The sequence below is a fragment of the Typopeltis vanoorti genome, chromosome 4 (genome assembly GCF_054136105.1).
Source record: "Typopeltis vanoorti isolate ZY-2024b chromosome 4, IOZ_Tvanoo_1.0, whole genome shotgun sequence".
In the NCBI taxonomy this organism is placed as follows: Eukaryota; Metazoa; Arthropoda; class Arachnida; order Uropygi; family Thelyphonidae; genus Typopeltis; species Typopeltis vanoorti.
Window position 1 is genome coordinate 76594062 of NC_143552.1, and position 21618 is coordinate 76615679.

At 37.4% G+C, this 21618-nt stretch overlaps 1 protein-coding gene across 1 annotated transcript in view; it reads right to left on the bottom strand.

Moving 5' to 3' along the window:
- The window catches only part of LOC150107422 (transcription initiation factor TFIID subunit 1-like), a 960372-nt gene that overhangs the window by 557582 nt on the left and 381172 nt on the right, over window positions 1-21618 (bottom strand). The window contains exon 18 of the mRNA XM_090391850.1: window positions 20278-20468. Coding sequence (XP_090247976.1) covers window positions 20278-20468 — 191 coding nt within the window. The remainder of the gene's footprint in view (window positions 1-20277; window positions 20469-21618) is intronic.

Below are 21618 nucleotides of genomic sequence, written 5' to 3' on the forward strand. Positions count from 1 at the left end.
GTTTCAGAACCCTTTGTGTTTCAGAGGTACCATGTGACACTCATAGGAAAGGCTTTACATATAACATTGAGAAATTATAAAATTAAAAGAAAAGGACACAACATAAATGGCACAGCCGACAGGATGTGATTTACTTAATTAAATCAGGAGTACATATAAATCACAGCAAGTAGGTTTTGGATTCTATCCAGAAATTTTTTGTCAAATCAAAGGTTGATTATCATAGTTTATGTTAACTTAGATTGCAAGCATGTCTATCCCAAATAGCAGTTCAGGGATGAATGACAATGAAATTTTTAGGTGTATTAACCAGCAACAAGTGTTTCCTCAATTCTCAGGGGAGGAAATGGATGATGTAATCGTGTTTTTTAATTTTATAGAGGAACTGAGAAAGGCTGGGGGATGGACTGAATTTCAACTGCTGGGCTTGGTCCGTAGCAGATTGGTGGGAAAGGCCAAAGCCTTCCTATGCTCCTCCCCCATGCTAAGAGAAACCATAGAGTATCAAAGATTTATGCAAATACTAATCTCTGAATACTCTCGGATGAAAGGGAGTCCCAAGGCCTTAAGGAAGTTATACAGTTGTATACAAGAGGATGGTGAAGAAATTATTAGTTTCCTTAACAGAATATTGTCCATTACAAAGTCAATGAGAGTATCTTCCCCAGAGGAGGGAGCCCACCTGAAATGGTTGGCCTTCCAACAGTTTAGAATTGGTCTATGTGATGATTTTTGGGGAGGGGGGGTAATATTTAAGAAAGGGTCTAAGGATTTAGATGGATGCTTGACTCTAGCCATAAGGATTCAACTAAAGAATAGGTCAGGGACACATACCCCCCCCCCCTTGTGGGTCCTGAACGAACGATTATTCGTAAAGCCCGCCTATGAGGTAACAAAAGGGAAGGAATCAAATATGGGGGGGGGGGAGACTACAAAATGCAAACAGTTTCTTTAGCAGAAGTAGGAAGGGAGCTGTCCCTGTCTCTGGTAGAGGGTTCAGTTGAAGGAGTCCCCTGTAACTTTCTCCTTGACACCGGAGCTAACATATCGGTGGTCCCGATATGGTTAGTTAAGGCATTCCAAACCAATAGTCCTGATAGCTTCACTGAATTGTACAACCCAATCAAGATCATGGGAATTGCTAAAGGGAGGGCAACCCAATCAAGATCATGGGAGGGCTAAGGCTAAGATCTCCATGCCTTGCTTCCCGTTTAACTCCATGCATGGGGTGTTTGTACTTCCCGAAATGGCAGACACTAGTAATCAAATCATACTGGGTCTTGATTTTCTCAAAAAAAAATTGATTCATGTGTGATTTTTCTAGTAGGACACTGTCCTTATGTGGGAAGAGGTATAGGCCGGGGTGCAGATGAGGTGTAATAGTGAGATAGGTGAGGGCATGGAAATTGAGGTGAGGGATGGTCAGGAGGACACAAGCATGTGGAAAAGAAATTTAATCCTGGACGCCATTAAGCATTCGAGCTCAGAGCAGGAAAGGGTTCTCATCGAAATTTTTTTGAATCAGTGTTCCATCGGTATCCCAGAGTATTTATAGAAGAAATCAGTTCAATCTCTTGCACCAAAGAAATCCAACATACTGAATCATGAATCCAACAATACTGGTACATGTAAAGAAATCCTTACATGTACCAGTATATGTAAGGCAGTACCAGACACCTCTCAATCATAAGGACAAGCTCAGGAAATTATTGACAGATTATGAAAAAGCTGGGATTACAGAAAGGTCAAGTTCCAGATGGAACAGCCCATTCATATTAGTATAAAAATCAAGTGGTGGGCTAAGATTTGTCCTAGATTTGAGAGAAAGAGAGGTGAATAAGGTAACCAAGCCTATAGACTTCCCTGAATGCAAGATTGAGGACCTACTGATTGGCCTGGAGGGAGCTAAATACTTCTCTAAGTTGGATTTAAACTCTGGTTATTTCCAAATTCCTCTGAGGGAGGAGGACAGGAAATATTTGGCTTTCACCACCAGGTGGCAAAAGTACCAATTGTGCCGACTTCTTCAAGGAGCCAGGAACTCAGCCATGAGTTTCCAATGTTTGATGAATTCGGTTCTGTCTGATATGTTAGGAGAAGGAGTGATTTGCTTCCAGAATGATCTCTTGGTTTACTCATCTTGTATTGGGGAGCATTGTAGGTTGCTGACAGGAGTAATGGAAAGACTGAACAAGGCTCAACTCTCCCTGAAGTACTCGAAGTGTCAATTTTTTTTCAGAGAGGTGGAGTATCTAGGCCATATAGTGAACAATGATGGAATAAAACCAATTGAAACTAATGTGACTGCTATCTTGGAGGCTAAGATTCCCACCACTATAAGACAGGTTAGGAGATACTTGGGCATGATCAACTTCTGCAGGAAGTTCATCCCCGACAGCTCAAGATTAATGGAGCCTATAGTCAGGCTAATGAAAAAGGGAAAAAGATTTGAATGGGGGAAGGAGCAACAACAAGCACATCTTCTTTTAAACTCAGCCTTAACTCAGTCACCAGTGAGAACCTATCCTAGGCTGGGTCAGACATTTTATCTCTCGGCAGATGCCTCTAATGACATGATAGCCTCAGTTGTAGAACAAGAAGAAGAGGAGGGATTTAAGCCCATAGCCTTCATCAGCAGAAAGCTTTCTGTTTCAGAAGTAAACTACTCGGTGATAGAGAAAGAAGCACTTGCTATTATTTATGCTTTAAGAAAGTTCAAATATATGCTATTAGGCCAATAAATTATCCTGCACTCTGACAATAAGCCTCTTCTTTCATATCCTCGATGAAAGATAGGAATCAGAGGATCATCCGGTGGGCATTAGGGATGCAGGAATTTAACTTAGAGGTAAAATATATTCCGGGCTCAACAAACATAGTTGCAGATTATCTGTCTAGATCACTGGACACTACGCATGAGGACGGTGCTAGTTCAAGAAGTAATTACATTTCCTCCATGTTCAAGGCAGATACGTTAGACAAAAACGAAATCACCCCTCTCAAACATCAAATACGGGAAAAACTCCACATCGTAAGAGAGCAAAAAGAGAGATCTAGTATGGGGAAAGGTATATGAGAGAGTCTTAAAAGGAGAGAGGTCCCCCTGACATCCAATCTTTCCATCACACACTATACATTGACTGGGATGATCTCTTATTATCCAAGCAGAGTGTTACAGGGAGATGGAGGGACAAAATTGTAGTTCCAGCAATCATGATCCCCTGGGTGCTCTACACCTTTCATGATTCCGATCTGGTGGGTCATCAAGGGGTGCAAAGAACGGGGGAATAGGGTACGAGACAGATACCTTTGGAGAGGGATGAAAGGGGATGTTGAAGCATATGTAGCTTCTTGTCACTTGTGCCAACAAAAGTCCAGTGTTTTAGGCAAGGCCCCCCCCCTCCAGTCGTTCCCAAGCACCCATTTCAAGCTGTAGCCATGGATACTGTGGGTCCACTTCCCACAATATCCATTGTAGGAAGTGGAAAGAAAATAAGTACATACTGGTGATTGTAGACCTGTTCTCCTGATATCCAGGGCTGTAGCAATTAGAGACCAATCTGCACGAACTGTGGGTGAAAAATTTTTTAAGCTGATTATTTCTAGGTATGGAACACCACAGACTCTCCTTTCAGATCAAAGCTCCAACTTCACAGCTCAAGTCATGCTACAGCTGTGCAAGTTGTTGAGGATAAAAAAGCTGTTCACCATCCCTTACCATTCCCAAGGACATGGGATGTGTGAACAGATGAAAAGGACGTTAAAACTTACTCTATCAAAATTAGCCAACAACCATATTTCTAATTGGGATGCCTTTTTAGCAGACACGTTATTTGTGTGCAGAACTACTTTACACACTGCCATTAGAGAGGCCCCTAATGGCAGTGTGTAAGTTCTCTATGGGTTTGAACCTGCCTTTCCCAGTGATATCAGGGATTCCCATGTAAACTCCGGTATCCCAGATATTGACGACTATCTGAACAGCTTGGTCATCGACAATAAGATGGAATATGAGATGGTGGTTAGTTCTAGCGAAAATTGTTCCCAATGGGCAAGAGATTATGCGAACAAACTGAGAAGGTATAAGGATCTGAATCCAGATAATATTGTCTTGTTAGAACAAGGATCTGTGAACAAAAAAGGAGGTAAGTTTGGAAGGAAGGCAGCCGGGCCTTAGGAGATCCAAGAAAAGTTGTCCCCGCTAATCTTTAAGATAAGGGAACGATCCAAACAAGGAAAAACCTTAGTAGTCCACTCAAACAGGTTAAACCTTTATAAGACCAGGTCAGGTAGACTAGTATGTCAAGGAGATACACTGGACAGTGTATACGGAAGGAAGGGAGTAGCATAAAGCCCACTAAAGGAAGAAGGAATAAGGATAACTGTCAAGAGGAAGAGGAGGATCCCATCTCGAATGACTGCTTCAATAGATACAATCGACATAGAGAGGACACAAAAGAGGCTGTCCTGAGTGATCAAACATCACTCAAAGTGAGAGGAGAGGAGTATTGTAGTGGAAATGGGATGAATGAACCAAGACAAACCAAATACAATTTAAGACCCAGACCCAACGGTAAAGGGAACCCGTCAAGAGAGATAAATTACATACACAGTAAAGTACATGATAATAGAAGAAACAACCTAAGGTGTGCACGGTAATTCTATAACAGAAGCAATTCCTAATACGAAGGAAGAGGGAAGGAACAAGAGATCCTTGACCACCCCCAGAATTGAAATGAGAAACATTTAAAAAAAAAAAATTTAAGAAAAATTTTAATTGAAAGGGGGGGACCATTGTTCTTCATCATCATCATCATCATCAAATTCCTGCCATGTACCCTCAAGGGATATGACATTACTACATGAAAAAATTACATCATTACTAACTTCCTATCTACAATTTTCCTCCAAATCAGTCTGTTACTTGTCAAGACTCCAACATATCAGATCTTATATTTCTATCATCTAAGGCACTTTGTACCATATCAATCCACCTATATCTTGGTCTTCCTCTGGGTCGTTTTCCTGCTAACGTGGCAGAGAACACTTGTTTTGCTAATCTTTCCTCTCCCATTCTATTTAAGGGACCATACCACCTGAGATTAGCTCTGCTAACGCATTCCTGGATGCTGGCAATGTCAAGTTCTTTCCTAATATCCTCATTTTTAATATGACATTGCCATTGATGCCATCTGTTCACACCTCTAATCTTTCTCAGGACTCTCATATCTGCGGTCTCTAGTCTTTGGTCAAGTGTTTTACTTCTGACCCAAGTCTCAGATCCATAAGTTAAAACTGGTTTGAACACTGTCTTGTATACAGCTAATTTAGTGTTCCGACTAATTTCTTTCTTATTCCATATGAATTTATTCAATTGACTTCCCACCATACCAGCTTTGCTGATTCTGTTGTCTATTTCTATATTTAATTTACCATCTTCAGTAAAAATTGTGCCTAAGTAGCTAAAATGTTTTACTTGTTCCACAGGTTCTCCATTCACAACACAGTTGACATTTTCAATGATTCACCTATTTTCATTGTCTTTGTCTTTTTATTGCTGACCTTCATACCATATCTATTACAACAGCTATTCAATTTAGTCAGTGAATCTTGCAGACTTGTAGCGGATTTATTTAAAAGTATAACATCATCTGCTTAAAGCAAAGAGCTGACATTAACATCTCCAATTTTGATATCAGGTTTAATACCACATTCCTTCATAATGTGATCCATATAGATAATGAATAACAGAGGGGATAATGTACATCCTTTTCTCACACCAGATTTAACATTAAACCATCTTCCTGTACTTCCTTCAATTCTAACTGCTGACTTACAACTCAAATAAAGACTAAGTATTGCTTGATATAATGCCCCATTGACACCATATAACTGCAGCGTATTGAATAGCTTCTCTCTTAGCACCTTGTCATATGCCTTTTCCAAATCGACAAAACTTAAATACAGATCATTGTTATATTCCCATGCTTTCTCGACTATTTGTCGTAAAGTGAAGATCTGATCCTGACAGCCTCTATTTGGCCTGAATCCAGCTTGTTCTTCACCAAGCTTTTCTTCCACAATTCTTCTCAACCGTTTCTCAAATATACTTGCATAGATCTTGCCAGGAACACTCAGTAGGGAAATCTGTAATTCTCACATTCAGTTTTATTTCCCTTTTTATATATGGGTACTATGAGAGCTCTACTCCAATCATCGGGAATTCATCCCTCTGTCCAGGCTTTCTGAACTATGAAGTGCAGCCACTGTAAGACTCTCATACCACCATACTTCAGTATTTCTGGTCGAATATCATCTACTCCTGCTGCCTTTCCACATTTCAAGCCTTTAATGGCTTTTTCTACTTCAAGTATGGATATGTAATCCTGACTGCATTCCTGGTCAGTGTTTTTTATCATCACTGCTTGTTTCATTTAGCAGTTTTTCAAAGTAATTACTCCATACTGCAAGGATATCTTTTTCTCCTGTTTTCATGTCACCTTTATCATCTCTAATTCCTTTTACAGCACTCTTTCCTCCATTCCTAAGCTTCATCAACAACCTCCAGAATATTTTGCCACCTTCATGATATTTATTTTCTATATTCTTGCCAAAGTCCTCCCGTGACTTTTGTTTAGCTAGTTTTACACACTGTTTAGCTTCCTTACATTTGTCTCTGTATTCTGTAAGAGTAAAAGCTGACTTTTTTGCCAGGAACTTTTGATATGCTTTCTTCTTTTCCTTCACTGCCTGTTTAACTTCCTGTGTCCACCAGGCAGTTCTGATTTTTTTATCCTTGCACACAATCTCACCACATGCCTCTCTGGCAGAATCAATCAATGTTTTCTTCAGAGTTTGCCACTGAATCTCCAAGGTTTGATTGCTGTTCTCAAACTCTTTAATTTTCTTTTCAATAATCTTTCTGTATTTTAGTCTACAGTTCACATCTGAGAGCTGCTCAACTTTTATTTGCTTTAAAACTTTCTTACATGTTATTCTTTTCAATATGAAATTCAATTTTATCCTGCTCAAGACTAAATAGTGATCACTTCCAATTTCAAATCCTCTGTACACTCTGGTGTCCTGCCAGGGAGAAAACTTCGCTATCAACAATAACACAAACAATGAGACTTTTCTTATTCCTAGCCTCTTCTCTCCATGTAAATTTGTGCACATTTTTATGTTGGAACATGGTGTTAGTAATAACCAGTCCATGTCCTGAGCAGAAATCCAACAGATATTTGCCATTATTATTAGCTTTGCTCTTTTCTCCAAATTTTCCCAAAATATTTTTGTATGTCTCACAATCATTTTCTACTCTACTATTTAGATCCCCAACAAGGACCAACTTTTCATTTTTCATTGTGTCAGTTGCTTTTTCTAAAGCCTCAAAAAATTCCTCCACTTCTACCTTAGTAGAACCTTCTGTGGAACCATAGGCACAAATAAGTCTCATTGTCCAGTTCACCATTCTCATATTTGCCCACATTACTCTACTTGAGACTGACTGCCATTCAAGAAGATTAGCCTCGTATTTTGTGTTGAATACTATGGCTACTCCTTCTTTTCCTTGATTGTCATTGCCTGAATATAACATTTTGTATTTATTGCTCAGAAAGATCTCACCAGTTTTGGTCTTTTTTGTTTCAGTCACCCCTATTATGTCGATCTGGTACTTATCTAATTCCTCAGCTAGCTCCATTTCTTTGCCATTCAGGCTTCTTTCGTTGATAGTACCGATCTTTAACTCTGGTGATGTTGAGTTGGGGTGTGTTTTCAGATTTGTTCCAATAGCTGACTTTTCGCTGTTCACCCAGGTTCCCTGGAGAAAACAACGGGGGCCTTGTTTAAACGGGCGACGCCCCAGCCAGCATGAAATTTTGTCATGTAGTACCATCATTTTTTATTTTGGTTTAACCAATAAGAATACAATTTGGTCGGCTAAATCCCAAAATGCCAGCCCATCCTCGTTCGTTCAGTATCAAAGTAGATACCCAACAGGGTGCACCACGAGAAGGTCAGAATTGGACATTAGGTCAGAAGCCCTGGTCAGTTCTCCGCATTCCTTTAAAGGCTATTTGGAGGTCTCCTCTCAGTTATACAGCTTTGACCCTTAAGCATCCCAGGGACTATTGTTAAACTTTGATAAGTCTAGAATAATAAGATTCCACTTATCATTGTTTAACAGCCAAAGACCCCCATAAGAAAGTTAAATATATGCTTGTTTCTAAGTATGTTACTATAACATAACTTATCTAAGTAAGTGTTGTCATGCTCTTTGTATAATATTGAAAAGATTAATTTTAAAAGGAAGGAATTGTGAAATAACTCAAGTTGACTTTATTTACTTGATAAAAGAAAAAAATATATATAGGAAAAAAAAATTCCAATGATAAGTGTAAGTTAATAATATTGATTTAGAGTTGATATTACCTTTAATGTAAAATAACTTGCAAGAGAAATGGCAAAGATAATCTGTGTGAAGAAAAGCTCAAAGTCAGAGGGCAAGCAGACGATTGTTACACCATGTTCAAACATAAAAATGTGCACAAATTAACATGGAAAGAAGAGGCAAGGAATAAGAAAAGTCTCATTGACTATGTTATTGTTAATAGTGATGTTTTCTCCCTGGTGCATGACACAAGAGTGTACAACGGATTTAAAATTGGAAGTGATCACTATTTAGTCTTGAGCATGATAAAATTGAATTTCATAATGAAAAGAATAACATGTAAGAAAGTTTTAAAGCGAATAAAAGCTGAGCAGCTCTCTGATGTGAGCTGTAGATTAAAATACACAAAAATTATTGAAGAAAAAATTAAAGAGTTTGAGAACAGGAACTAAACTTTAGAGATTCAGTGGCAAGCCTTGAAGAAAACCCTGATTCACTCAGCCAGAGAGGCATGTGGTGAGGTTGTCTGCAAGGATAGAAAAATCAGAACTCCATGGTGGACACAGGAAATTAAAAGGCAGTGAAGGAAAAGAAGAAAGCATATCAAAAGTTCCTGGCAAATAAGCCAACTTATGCTCTTAGAGAATATAGAGAATACAGAGACAAATGTAAGAAAGCTAAACACTGTGTAACACTAGCTAAACAAAAGTCATGGGAGGACTTTGTCAAGAACATAGAAAATAAATATCAAGAAGGTGGCAAAATATTCTGGAGGTTGTTGATGAAGCCTAGAAATGGAGGTAAGAGTGGTGTAAAATGACTTAGAGATGATAAAGGTGACATGAAAATAAGAGAAAAAGATATCCTTGAAGTATGGAGTAATTACTTCGAAAAATTGATAAATGAAACAAGTAGTGATAGCACCGTGGTAGTGGTAGTGATAGTGATAGCACTCAACAGGCATACAATCAGGAATACATATATATACTTGAAGTAGAAAAAGCCATCAAAGGCTTGAAATGTGGAAAGGCAGGACTAGATGATATTCTACCAGATATGCTGAAGTATGGTGGTATAAATGTCTTACAGTGGCTGCACTGCATAGTTCAGAAAGTCTGGACAGAGGGACGAATTCCCGATGATTGGAGTAGAGCTCTCAAAGTACCCATATATATAAAAAGAGAAATAAAACTGAATATGAGAATTACAGAGGTATTTCTCTACTGAGTGTTCCTGGCAAGATTTATGCAAGCATACTTGAGAAACGGCTGAGAAGAATTGTGGAAGAAAAGCTTGGTGAAGAACAAGTTGGATTCAGCCAAATAGAAGCTGTCAGGATCAGATCTTCCCTTTACAACAAATAGTTGAGAAAGCATGGGAATATAACAAAGATCTGTATTTAAGTTTTGTTGATCTGGAAAAGAACATGTGACAAGGTGCCAAGAGAGAAGCTATTCAATATGGTGTTAATGGAGCATTATATCAAGCAATACTTAGTCTTTATTTGAGTTGTAAGTCAATAGTTAGAATTGAAGGAAGTACAGGAAGATGGTTTAATGTTAAATTTGGTGTGAGACAAGGATGTACATTATCCCCTCTGTTATTCATTATCTATATGGATCACATTATGAAGGAAACTGGTATTAAACATGATATCAGAATTGGAGATGTTAATGTCAGCTCTTTGCATTATGTAGATGATGTTATACTTCTAAATAAATCTGCTACAAGTTTGCAAAATTCCCTGACTAAATTGAATAACTGTTGTAATAGATATGGTATGAAGGTCAGCAATAAAAAGACAATGAAAATAGGTAGAATCGTTGAAAATGTCAACTGTGTTGTGAACGGAGAACCTGCAGAACAAGTAAAACATTTCAGCTACTTAGGCACGATTTTTAGTGAAGATGGTAAATTAAATATGGAAATAGACAACAGAATCAACAAAGCTGGTATGGTAGGAAGTCAACTGAATAAATTTATATGGAATAAGAAAGAAATTAGTCAGAACACTAAATTAGCTGTATACAAGACAGTGTTCAAACCAGTTTTAACTTGTGGATCTGGGCAAGAAGTAAAACACTTGACCAAAGACTAGAGACTGCAGATATGAGTCCTGAGAAAGATTAGAGGCGTGAACAGATGGCATCAATGGCAATATCATATTAAAAACGAGGATATTAGGAAAGAACTTGATTCAGCATCCAGGAATGCATTAGCAGAGCTAATCTCAGGTGGTATGGTCACCTAAACAGAATGGGCGAGGAAAGATTAGCAAAACAAGTGTTCTCTGCCAGGTTGGCAGGAAAACGACCCAAAGGAAGACCAAGATATAGGTGGATTGATACGGTACAAAGTGCGTTAGATGACAGAAATATAAGACCTGATAATGTTGGAGTCTTGAAAGTAACAGACTGATTTGGAGGAAAATTGCAGATAGGAAGTTAGTAATGATTTAAATTATTCATGTAAAACTATCATATCCTATACACCCCTTGAGGGCACCTGTCAGGAATTTGATGATGATGAAGAAATTAAATACTTGGTCTAATCCTTTATCCAAGTGTTAGCAAACAAGTTTGCACCTGAACTATTTTCAGAACTACAGGGTGTTCGGGATAAATTTGACATATTTATAATTAATTATATTTTTCCGTAAGTTACATGTATTAACACACACTTCTCTTCATTTAAAAGTTTGGACCCTTCTTCATTCATATACAAGATGTCAGAAAGGATGGATAGCTGGAACCCACCTGAATCATGGAAGAGAATAACTTGTGTCATGATGATTCGTGCCCGCCATCAAAATAAGGATATTACGACTGCTGCCCAATGCTCCCTGAATACAGTAAAAACAATCAGGCATGAACTAGAGACTTGCAATGGTGACTACGAGGATGTAGCAAGAAGAAAGATCCCTAGCAGACGATCTGATTGCGTTCGTACAGCAGAATTCCTCGCAAATCTGCAGGAACAGGTGTTGAAGAACCCTGGCATTGGAATTCGGGCTTTGTTCGTGGAGGTGCTAACTGTAGTCAAGCCCTGGATAACAAGGGTAGCCAATGGTAGGCCGTATGTATGGCAGCAGGATTCGGCCCCTTGCCACACCTCTGGGAAAAGTCAAAAATGGTTGTCTGAAAATTTCTACGACTTCACCAGTCCAAATGTTTGGCCTCCAAACTCCCCAGACCTTAACCCCATGGATTATTTTGTATGGGGCGCAGTTGAAAAAGACACCAATCGCACTTCCAGTAATACAAAAGCCCAGTTAATGGATAAAATTAAAACAGTTTTTGCGGCCCTTCCCAGGGAGACTGTAGCATCAGCTTGTTCGAGGTTCCGAAGCAGAATTGAAGCTGTGATCGATGCTAATGGTGGTTATTTTGAGTAAATCTTGTTGATAGTATTGTAATTAACTCTGCCTGTAATGTTTTTTTGTCAATTCATTAAATTTAATAGATACAAAGAAGATTTTCTTTTTCCTTACGAAACTGTCAAATTTATCCCGAACACCCTGTAAGTCTATAATTTCTTGGTATCTTTAATTTATAGTATAACCAAGTGTGAAAACATCCAACAACTATCTCTAATCTAGAGTAGTTTAATAATAAGTTGTGACACCTTTTGGCAACGTGTGAAAATATGACTTCTGTATTACTTCAACCTTAGTATCACCTCTGGGGGTGGCTCCCACTAATGAGACCTCAATATAGGTTGAAACCAATCTGGGTAGTGACCCTTTCCATAATGAATAGCATTATACATACCCATAAGGATATGTGCTTTGCATTATGAGATACTAAGGCAAGTGATATGAAGTCATAAGCTTCTATATATGAGTTGCCCCAGTCCTGAAAATAGTTCAGGTGCAAACTTTTTTGCTTACACTGGGATAAAGGATTAAATAAGTACATAATTTCCTGGTATCTTTAATTTATAGTATAACCAAGTGTCAAAACTTCCAACAACTGTTATGTTTTTCTTTGTCAGTTCTGAAGCAGCATTTATTTCCTTACCGCTCAACTCCTCATTCCATGCTATAGCTCCAAGCTGTCTCCTAAGCTTATCATAATCTTTATAATTCCACAGCTATGAAATGATCAGATCTAAAACTCTTGATCCTTGTATGCCCTCTAATACATGCTTCCTAAGATGGTTATCTCTCATGAACTTAGAAATTCATTTTCCTTATTCCTAAATGCTATCTCTTCATTCCAATCTATATGGAAATATAGATTAGAATGAATTAAAATCACCCATAATAATTACTCTTCCTTTTTTCACTAATCCAAGTTGTTTATACATTTCTTCATCACCACCCTCCACATTCCCTGGCATCCAACTAATCCATTTTTTTTTTTTTTTCATTTCAGACAAATTATGGACTCTACAACCATGTTAGAAATAATTATTTTAATTTTCCAATGTTTCATAATTCATATTAAGGTCATCATCTGGGGTATACACACACACACACACACATATATATATATATATATACAGGGACAAGCTATATTACATTTCACACAATATGCTAAAGAGACAATGATTTGATCAGCGGTTGTTCCATTGGCCTGACCTCTAGTGAAAATAACATCAAATTACAACACCTAAATTAAATTAAATAACTACATCAAAGCTATATTCTATTTAAAACAACATCAGAGATTTTTTCTGCAGATAGTTTTATTACAGCCAAAATGATGTCCTAATTTAACATGAGAATTGTTATATTAGATTTAAGATCCTGGAATACCTATAGTCCTTTTATAATTAACTCTTATGGAGAAAGGTTATGTGGGTAGAATATTCTTCAGATTTTTAGACTATCATTATTGTTAAGATTAGGGTGGTTGATAAGAACTTCTCAGGCCTCCTTAAATTTACGTTCATACCATGTTTTGGTGTGATGTAAACAGTAGGTGCTTTTCCAGTCAATTCTATGTAAAGTGTTCTGGGCATTATCAGAAAAGCCTGCTTTACCATAGTTATTAAATTTAATGTTTTGTTTATGTTCCTTTTTTTCTGATAGGAATTGTGCATTATGTTTTCTCTATATAGGGCAAATTAGTGCAATGAATAGAGTATACTACAGTGTGGGCCAGCAGAGGAAGTGGATCCTTGGATGACTTGAGTAAGTTCTTTAATTTTGCAGGAGGTTTAAAGGTGGCTTTAATACAACCTTAAATACAACTTTAAAGCCACCTTTAAAATTGAAGAACTTACTCAACAGGTTTAAAGGTGGCTTTAAAGCACCTGTAATTTGCCCTATATAGGAGAAACAGGATCCACAATGCATATCAGAAAAAAGGAACATAAACAAATCATCTCTTACTCTTGTACACATCACACACTGTACTTCCATCTAGCAATACTTTCTCCAGTACACCCACTCCAAAGCCATTCAAATGTAGCCCCATCATGACTTCTGTAATTCTATTCTTCCCTCAAACACATGCCACACATCCACAAACTGTACTCCCTACACCTCACACAGCTCCACTAGCATACCATTCATAATTTTGACTCTCCATCTCAACTCATCATTGTCATACCTCTGCAACACACTGACAAGCTTTCCAACTACACTGTTATCTTTCACTCTTCTCAATAACCTCCTGATATTTGCCCTCACATGCTCCTTATGTTCACTTAGATTATTTTTCCACACAACCATTACTAATTCTCTTGCTCATTTCTTCCTCATGTCCTACTCCTTAATTATCCTACTCATTCTCCCTCCTGGATAGCAGACCTTAAGGACTTGCTCATTAACTAATCCTCTAACTATGGAATCTCCATACACTACTATATGTGACAAATATTGAGAGAAATAGGGACCATCTCTATAAGTCGTGCAAGACTTTAGTTAGTGGTGGTGTACAGACCAGATTTTTTGCATGGTGGGTGGTGAATGAACGGACTGGATTGCCAGAATTAGTCGTGAGCTCCATGACAGTGAATGAGTTTAAGGAGATTTCTGATAGTTTTTTTTGTGTGTGTGTGTGTGTATGTGTGTGTGTATATAATAGTTAGTTTGTGTCTCCTACGATAAGTCTTTGGACTCCATAATGATACCATATAATAATAATAATAACAATAATATAAGGGTTGCAAGTCAAGGAAAACATTCATAATGCTGCTGTCTTCTGCCTGTTTCTGCAGGACTAAGACATGAGGATCATTCCTCTCCTCAGCTTTTTGCTTAGTCTTTCACCTACTATTCACACAGCTTAACTGGACATGAGGTTCTTGTGAAAAAGCATAAAATACTTTTATGCTGTATTAGATAACAATGATGTGTCAGATGCAAACTGTACACAGTTGTCACTAATCAGACATAAGTATAGGTATCCTGTTCAAAAAAGCTCTACTTTGGGGAGCTATACAGAGAATATGTTACACAGTGGTTTGGGAAATACTGACATTTATTCCCTAATTCCATATTCAAATTCCACAGAATTTTGTCTATGGACTTGCACAACGTAGGACAAACTGCACCGTGAATATCGATGACACACCATTGGCCCAGTGATTGCAGTTCTATCCAATATCTTTCTACGCATGGTGCATTTTAACTACAGCACTTTTCAAACAGCCTATAATATTGCCCCTTTCCTATAAAATACCACCATCTAACCAGTACACTATCATGCCATTTTTGAAATCTGTCAGATCATAACTCTTGACTATGTCGACCAGTAACTTTGGATGAACAGTCACTTCCACACATTTCCAGTAATAAATATATATACAGGGTGACCATAATTAAATGTCCCCTATTCCCTATTTGATCTAATAATGATGTCAATGAGCATGCTAAGTTCATCCATGTGAAAGAGGACCTGGTTCAATGTTGACACCGTACTTATGGACCAGAAATTGCATCCTGTATGTTCTTATGGACCAGATATTGCATCCTGTACATTGTTCTTATGGACCAGAAATTGCATTCTGCACCAAATTTTGTAGAGAACTAATCAAGACCTGGGAAGAAGGATTCTGCGAGAAAAAAAAATTTAGTGTAAAAATTTGCATAAAACGAAGTTGAACACATATTTGCTGGCATCATAAGAGCTATAAAGTAAAGGGAAAACTCCATAAAAGCATTCCTACTGATAGTCATGTGAATATGCACCTCACTTTATCTTATCGTGCATTACTTGTAAAGTTATTTTAGTTTATTATAAAGTTATAAAGTTATTTTACCTTAATGAGTACAACGCATTAGGTGCTCTTCGTGAGTTTAGAACCTGCCAGAACTTGGTAGGTCCTATGACAGCTAATGCAGTAGAGTGGTGATTCAGAAGTGTGGTGAAGAAACAGGATCTTCCAAAGAAAATTCTGTAAGGAGATGAGGAGCATTTTTATCTGAACAGGACTGTAAACACCCAAATTGTCGAATTTGGACTTTTGACTCATCCGACATGTTCTTGGAACTTCCATTGCACTCACCAAAAATTACCATTTGATGTGGCTTCACAGCAGATTATAAGGCCATTCCTTTTTGAGGACATCACTCCAACAGGACCAGTAACTTGTTCCATTAGAGTGCAGAAATCATAATATGCTAAACAGTTTCATCTTTCCATAACTTCAGCAATGATGATGTCTGGATGACATCATTTTTATGCAAGATGGAGCACCTCCCTACATTGCCCAACTGGAGCAGCTTCTACGGCATCACTTCGCAGAAGAAAGAGTGATTAGTTGCTTCTTTCCAGTTGCAAGGCCACTTCACTCCCCTGATATTACTTTGTGTGATTTTTGTTGTGGGGTTACCTAAAGGCCAACATCAATCATGGCAGTGTCTCAAATTTGGTAGTCTTAAAGGACAGCATATCACAGACTGTGACGAACATTCCTTCAGATATGTTACATTCTGCTGTTGAGAATGCTGTGTACAGGATGCAATTTCTAGTCCATAAGAACGGTGTCAACATTGAACCAGGTCCTCTTTCACATGGGTAAACTCAACATGCTCAAGTTGTGCAACAGGTTTGTGACAACATTTATGCTCCAGTAAATGTAATACCGTAATTACTGCTAAATTAAATTTCTATTAAATGTTTTATTGCTGTATTATCATAAGTGCTGTACTGTACATGTACTGATATCCTGAAAATGTGAAACTTGGCAAATCATTTTTATGATTCCCACATCCTGAAACAATCAGATTACTCTAAATCAGTAGATCTTAACCTTTTTAGTGATCGGCACCCCCCTGAATCTAAAAATAAGCTCTCGCATCCCCTTGAAAAATGTGCTTCTATTTCTTTATTTAGGAAATTACATCTATTGTAAGATAATTTATTTATTGAAAAATAAACACATACATTTACATATACATACAAAACAATAACTCAATTTTTAATGGCTATGTTGTTGTTGTTTATTCATAATAATACGTTTATCACTTGCATTTAAGCGATTTCTGGCTTTTGTTTTTATGTGCAAAAGTGATGAAAATCCCATTTCACACAGGTAGGTGATGGCAAATGGTTCTGTAATGCTGCTTTTGCCAGCTGTGGATAAGGTTCTAACTGTGTACACCAGAATTGTTCTAAGTCCAGTGTTTCAAATTCCATTTGAATACATGCATTGGCTCGTATTTCAATAAGATCGTCTTTTATTAAATAGCTGTTGTCCATCGAATCTGGGTCAAAATTTAGAAACTTCTCTCGCACCCCCAGGGCGCACACATCCCAGGTTAAGAACCACTGCTCTAAATTAATCAACCTAAATTCTTTTATTTTTAAGATTACAAAAGAATTGTGGTCAATTTTGATAGAGTATTTTTGATGACACTCCAGTTCTTCTCAGAACATCTACTAAGTTAATTCCTATTCTATGGGACTCTTTCCATATAGTCACCTACTTTATTTAACATCAGTGCAACTGAATAAGACCAATATATATATATATATATATATACACACACACACACACAGTCTATTGCTTAAAAGAGAAGACATATGTTTTTACCATAAGATATTTTCTAAGATAAGAAATTCTTTCACAGCCAATTTTCATACTAATGACTCTCCTTGCTAATTAAATGCTGAAGTTGTACAACATATTTGTGACATTTATCCTCCAATAACTGTAATAATATCATCAGTCAAAATAATGAAAAAAAAATGTAAATAACTGATAACTAAGTGTAGAATTACATGTATAAGTGAATAAAACCAATAAGAAAAAATTAATTATGCAAACTGTGAATTTAATAAAGAATAAAAGGGATAAAAAAAATATGGTATATACATGGCAAGTCAGAAACATGACAGGTATTACTTGCTTCATTTAAAACGTAATCAAATGTAGACAGCGAAACACACTTTATATATATACATTTATATCATTATTATTATTATTTACAGGGGTATTCCATGGAGTCAAAAGACTCATTGCAGGAGAACCAAATTGTCCATTAACACAATACCTATCATACATCTCCTTAAACTTATTTACTGGCGGGGTGCTCACAACCACCTCTGGCAATCCATTCCACTCATTCACCACTAGTAAAGAACCTAATCTGCACACCCTTACTATCCACGCTTAGACAACTTTCAAGTGTGACCTCTTGTTTTTCCCCTACTCCCCATATAGTGAAAAAAAATTTTGTGTGTCAATTACTCCAATAGTACAACATGGGGTTTCATTACTAATTTCCTATCCACAGTGTTCTTTTGAGTTGATCTGCAGTTGTGTAATCTTTTCCCCTACTCCCCATACAGTGAAAAAAAATTCTGTGTGTCAATCTTATAGCATATCCCCTTCAGTAACTTTCTTCAGTAAGTTTCTATCACATTCCCTCTCTTCTGCTTGTTAGCTAAACTCTGCAACTCACACACCTCTAATCTATCCTCACAGGGAACATTCCACAGACCTGTCATCAGCTTGGTCATTAGTTTCTGAATCCTCTCCACCATCTTCTGGCCCCTACAAATGAGGGTAACAAAAATCAGTACACAGTAGTCAACGTGTGGACAAATCATGGCTTTACAAAGAGGGATAACAACCCCCTCTCTCTTTATTTGTTAATGTGTTCTTCAACATCCAAGAAATCCTCTGAGCTATTTTGCCAGCACTTACAATATGTTCTCATCATCATCATCATCATCATCAAATTCCTGCCATGTACCCTCAAGGGGTGTACAGGCATGTACAGGTAAAGGTGTACAATATGTTCTATGAATTTTAAATCTCTATCCACCATCACCCTCAGATCTCTAGCCTCTTTAATTTTCTATAATTTAAGTGTGCAACCTAAACTGATAACCATTGTCCTTGACCACACTGCCAATTTATTTCGGTCATCCTGCAAGATATCTGTATCATCTTTTTCAACTACTATCCTCCCCATTTTGCATCATCAGCAAACAACTGAACATCCACCCCCCCTCAAATCTTCTGTTATATCATTAATGTATACAAATTAAAAAGTAGTGGTTCCAGGACAGAACCTCCCTGAGGCACCCTCATTCACCTAGATTTCATTCACTCAAACAATCCCTAACTGCTTCCCATGAACTAATGACATTCATTCATTGCAGCTTCTTATGGCACTGATCCAAGTTGCCTCCTAAGTTTGTCATAATTGTCAGCTTTGTAGTTCAACATAAACCCTTTCTTGACTGAAAATTCCACATGTTGAGCAACCTCCCAGGAAAACACTGCATGGTCACTTTCTCCAACTGGAGGTACAGTTGCTACTGTAATTATAGATAGATCTTCTGATGATATTACCAGATCCCACATTCTCAAACTCCTGCTCCTCTCCTTCACATGCTGTTTCAGTTAATTATCCCTTAGTAAACTGTATAAATTCCATTTACTTTTTGTCATGTGCCCTTTGCTCCTTCCAATCCGTATCCTCATAGTTAAAGTTTCCCATGATAATTGCTTGGCTGCACTCATTGTCCTAATCTGCCAACACGTCATCAGCATCTTCTTCTGGATCCCCAGGTCTATAACAGCAACCAATAATCTCTCTCTCTCTCTCTCTCTCTCTCTCTCTCTCTCTCTATATATATATATATATATATATATATATATATATATATATATATATATATATATATATATATAAAGTTTATATAGCTTTACTTCATGTTCTGACTTACACTAGAATACTTAATCCAGAAAATCTATCCATAGTGCTGTAATCAGCGCATTGCATTCCATTTCCCATTACACAAACTATTCAGAGTCCTACTGCAAATCAGAGTTACAAGTAACTCTGATTTGCAGTAGGACTCTGAATCATTCATTCATTCATTCCTCCTCATTATAATATTAAATACCTTTCTTTTATCAATATTTCATAAATATTAAAATACAGTAATTTGAATATGTCAATAATTTTTTTTGTATTTCAAATCTTTACTACATTTTCATCTGAGTGTATGTTTAGTTTAATCCAATACAATATATTTTGGTCAGCTAAGTCCCAAAATGTTAGTTCTATATCCCAGCAATACTTGTCAGTGGAATATATTAGAGAAAGCTCAGAATTGGGCAGTAAATCGAAAGGCAATGACCTACTTTTCTTATCGGATGTACCATTCCGATTTATCCAGTGTCAACACAACATGAACCCTCAAATAGAAGAACAACAACACTCACCATAATTATATTTAAAACAGACAGATTACACAACGGCAGATCAACTCAAAAGAATACTGTGGATAGGAAATTAGTAATGAAATCCCATGTTGTACTATTGGAGTAATCCTCTCACTATTTAAGTATCCCATAAGGGCATATTCAAGGAGAGGATGGTTTTTAATTACTTATATTAAAATATTACAGATTTTATACAGACTTTTTAATGTGTATGTGTGTCTGTTTAGTAAAAAAAAAAAAAAACTTACTGCTGACGTGTGCGGATTACAATAAAATCTGTATCAGGCATCTCGTGCTCATAAATAGGTGATCGAAAAAGGTTATTTTCGAAAGCTTGTAAGCTCTGACCAGGTGACAAAGAACCTAAGAATGGCGAAGTATGTGCATAAGCAGTTTCTCCATATTTGTAGTCTGGTGCTCCTGTATCCTTACCTGGTTTCTGCAAGGGAAAAAAATAAAATAAGTAAATAAATATATCATCCAAAAGTAACTGCAATAATATATGAGGATTAGCTTCTTTCTAATAACACATAATCGAAAAAGTTGGATATATGCGTCACTGATAATTTTCAATAAAATAAAACTATAGTCATAAGATTAGATTTTTTCCTGTTATAATTTCTATAACTTGCAATTAACTTTATATTAGGCAGCAAGAAAGAAACAATAAAATCTAACATGTCCAACATGTTGAAAAACATGTCGAAAAATGCTAACATGAAGTAAGATATGCCATCAAAAAAAATCTCAAATGCTATCTATCTCATTAGTTATAAGTATACTGCTTATATAACATTAAGCTTCTGGATTCATTACACTTTTTGTTTCATTTCCTATCTTCTTCTTCTGCAGCTTCTCCCACTTAAGTGAGGTCACTGTTTGTTATGAGTCTCCTCCACACCTTCCTGTCTTGGGCTGTCACCACATCCAAGTTCTTCATCTTCAAGTCCTCTTCTACCAGCTCCCTCCATCTCTTCTTTGGCCGCCCACGCTTCCGCCTTCCTTGCAAATCCATCTGCATGACCCTTCTTCCCACACATTCGTCCTCCCTCCTCATCACATGATCAAACCATCTCAACCTTGCCTCCTGTATTTTCGCTCCTAAGTTCGTAACTTTCACTGTTCCCCTGACATAGTCATTTCTCAGATGATCCTTTCTGGTCACACTGCACATCCACTTAAGCATTCTCATCTCTGCTACTTCCATCCTGCTAATGTTATTTTTCCTCAGGGCCACAGTTTCTATAGCATATGTCATAGCTGACCTGACTACTGTCCTATAAATTTTGCCTTTCAGATTGATCGGCACCCTCTTATCGCATAACGCTCCAGCCATCTCCCTCCAGTTCCTCCAATCCGCTTGTATCCTGCATCCCACTTCTTTCTCAGCTCCTCCATCTTCTTCCACTGTTGAACCTAAGTATCTAAAGTCTCTCACCTTCCTGATGACATTTCCTTCCAGCTCCAGATCTGTCTCCTAGCCACCACCCACTGCACAACACATATACTCTGTTTTACTTCTGCTCAGTCTCATACCTCTCTCTCTTCCAGTACTTTTCTCCATCTTTCCAGTTTAGTTTCTGCTTCTT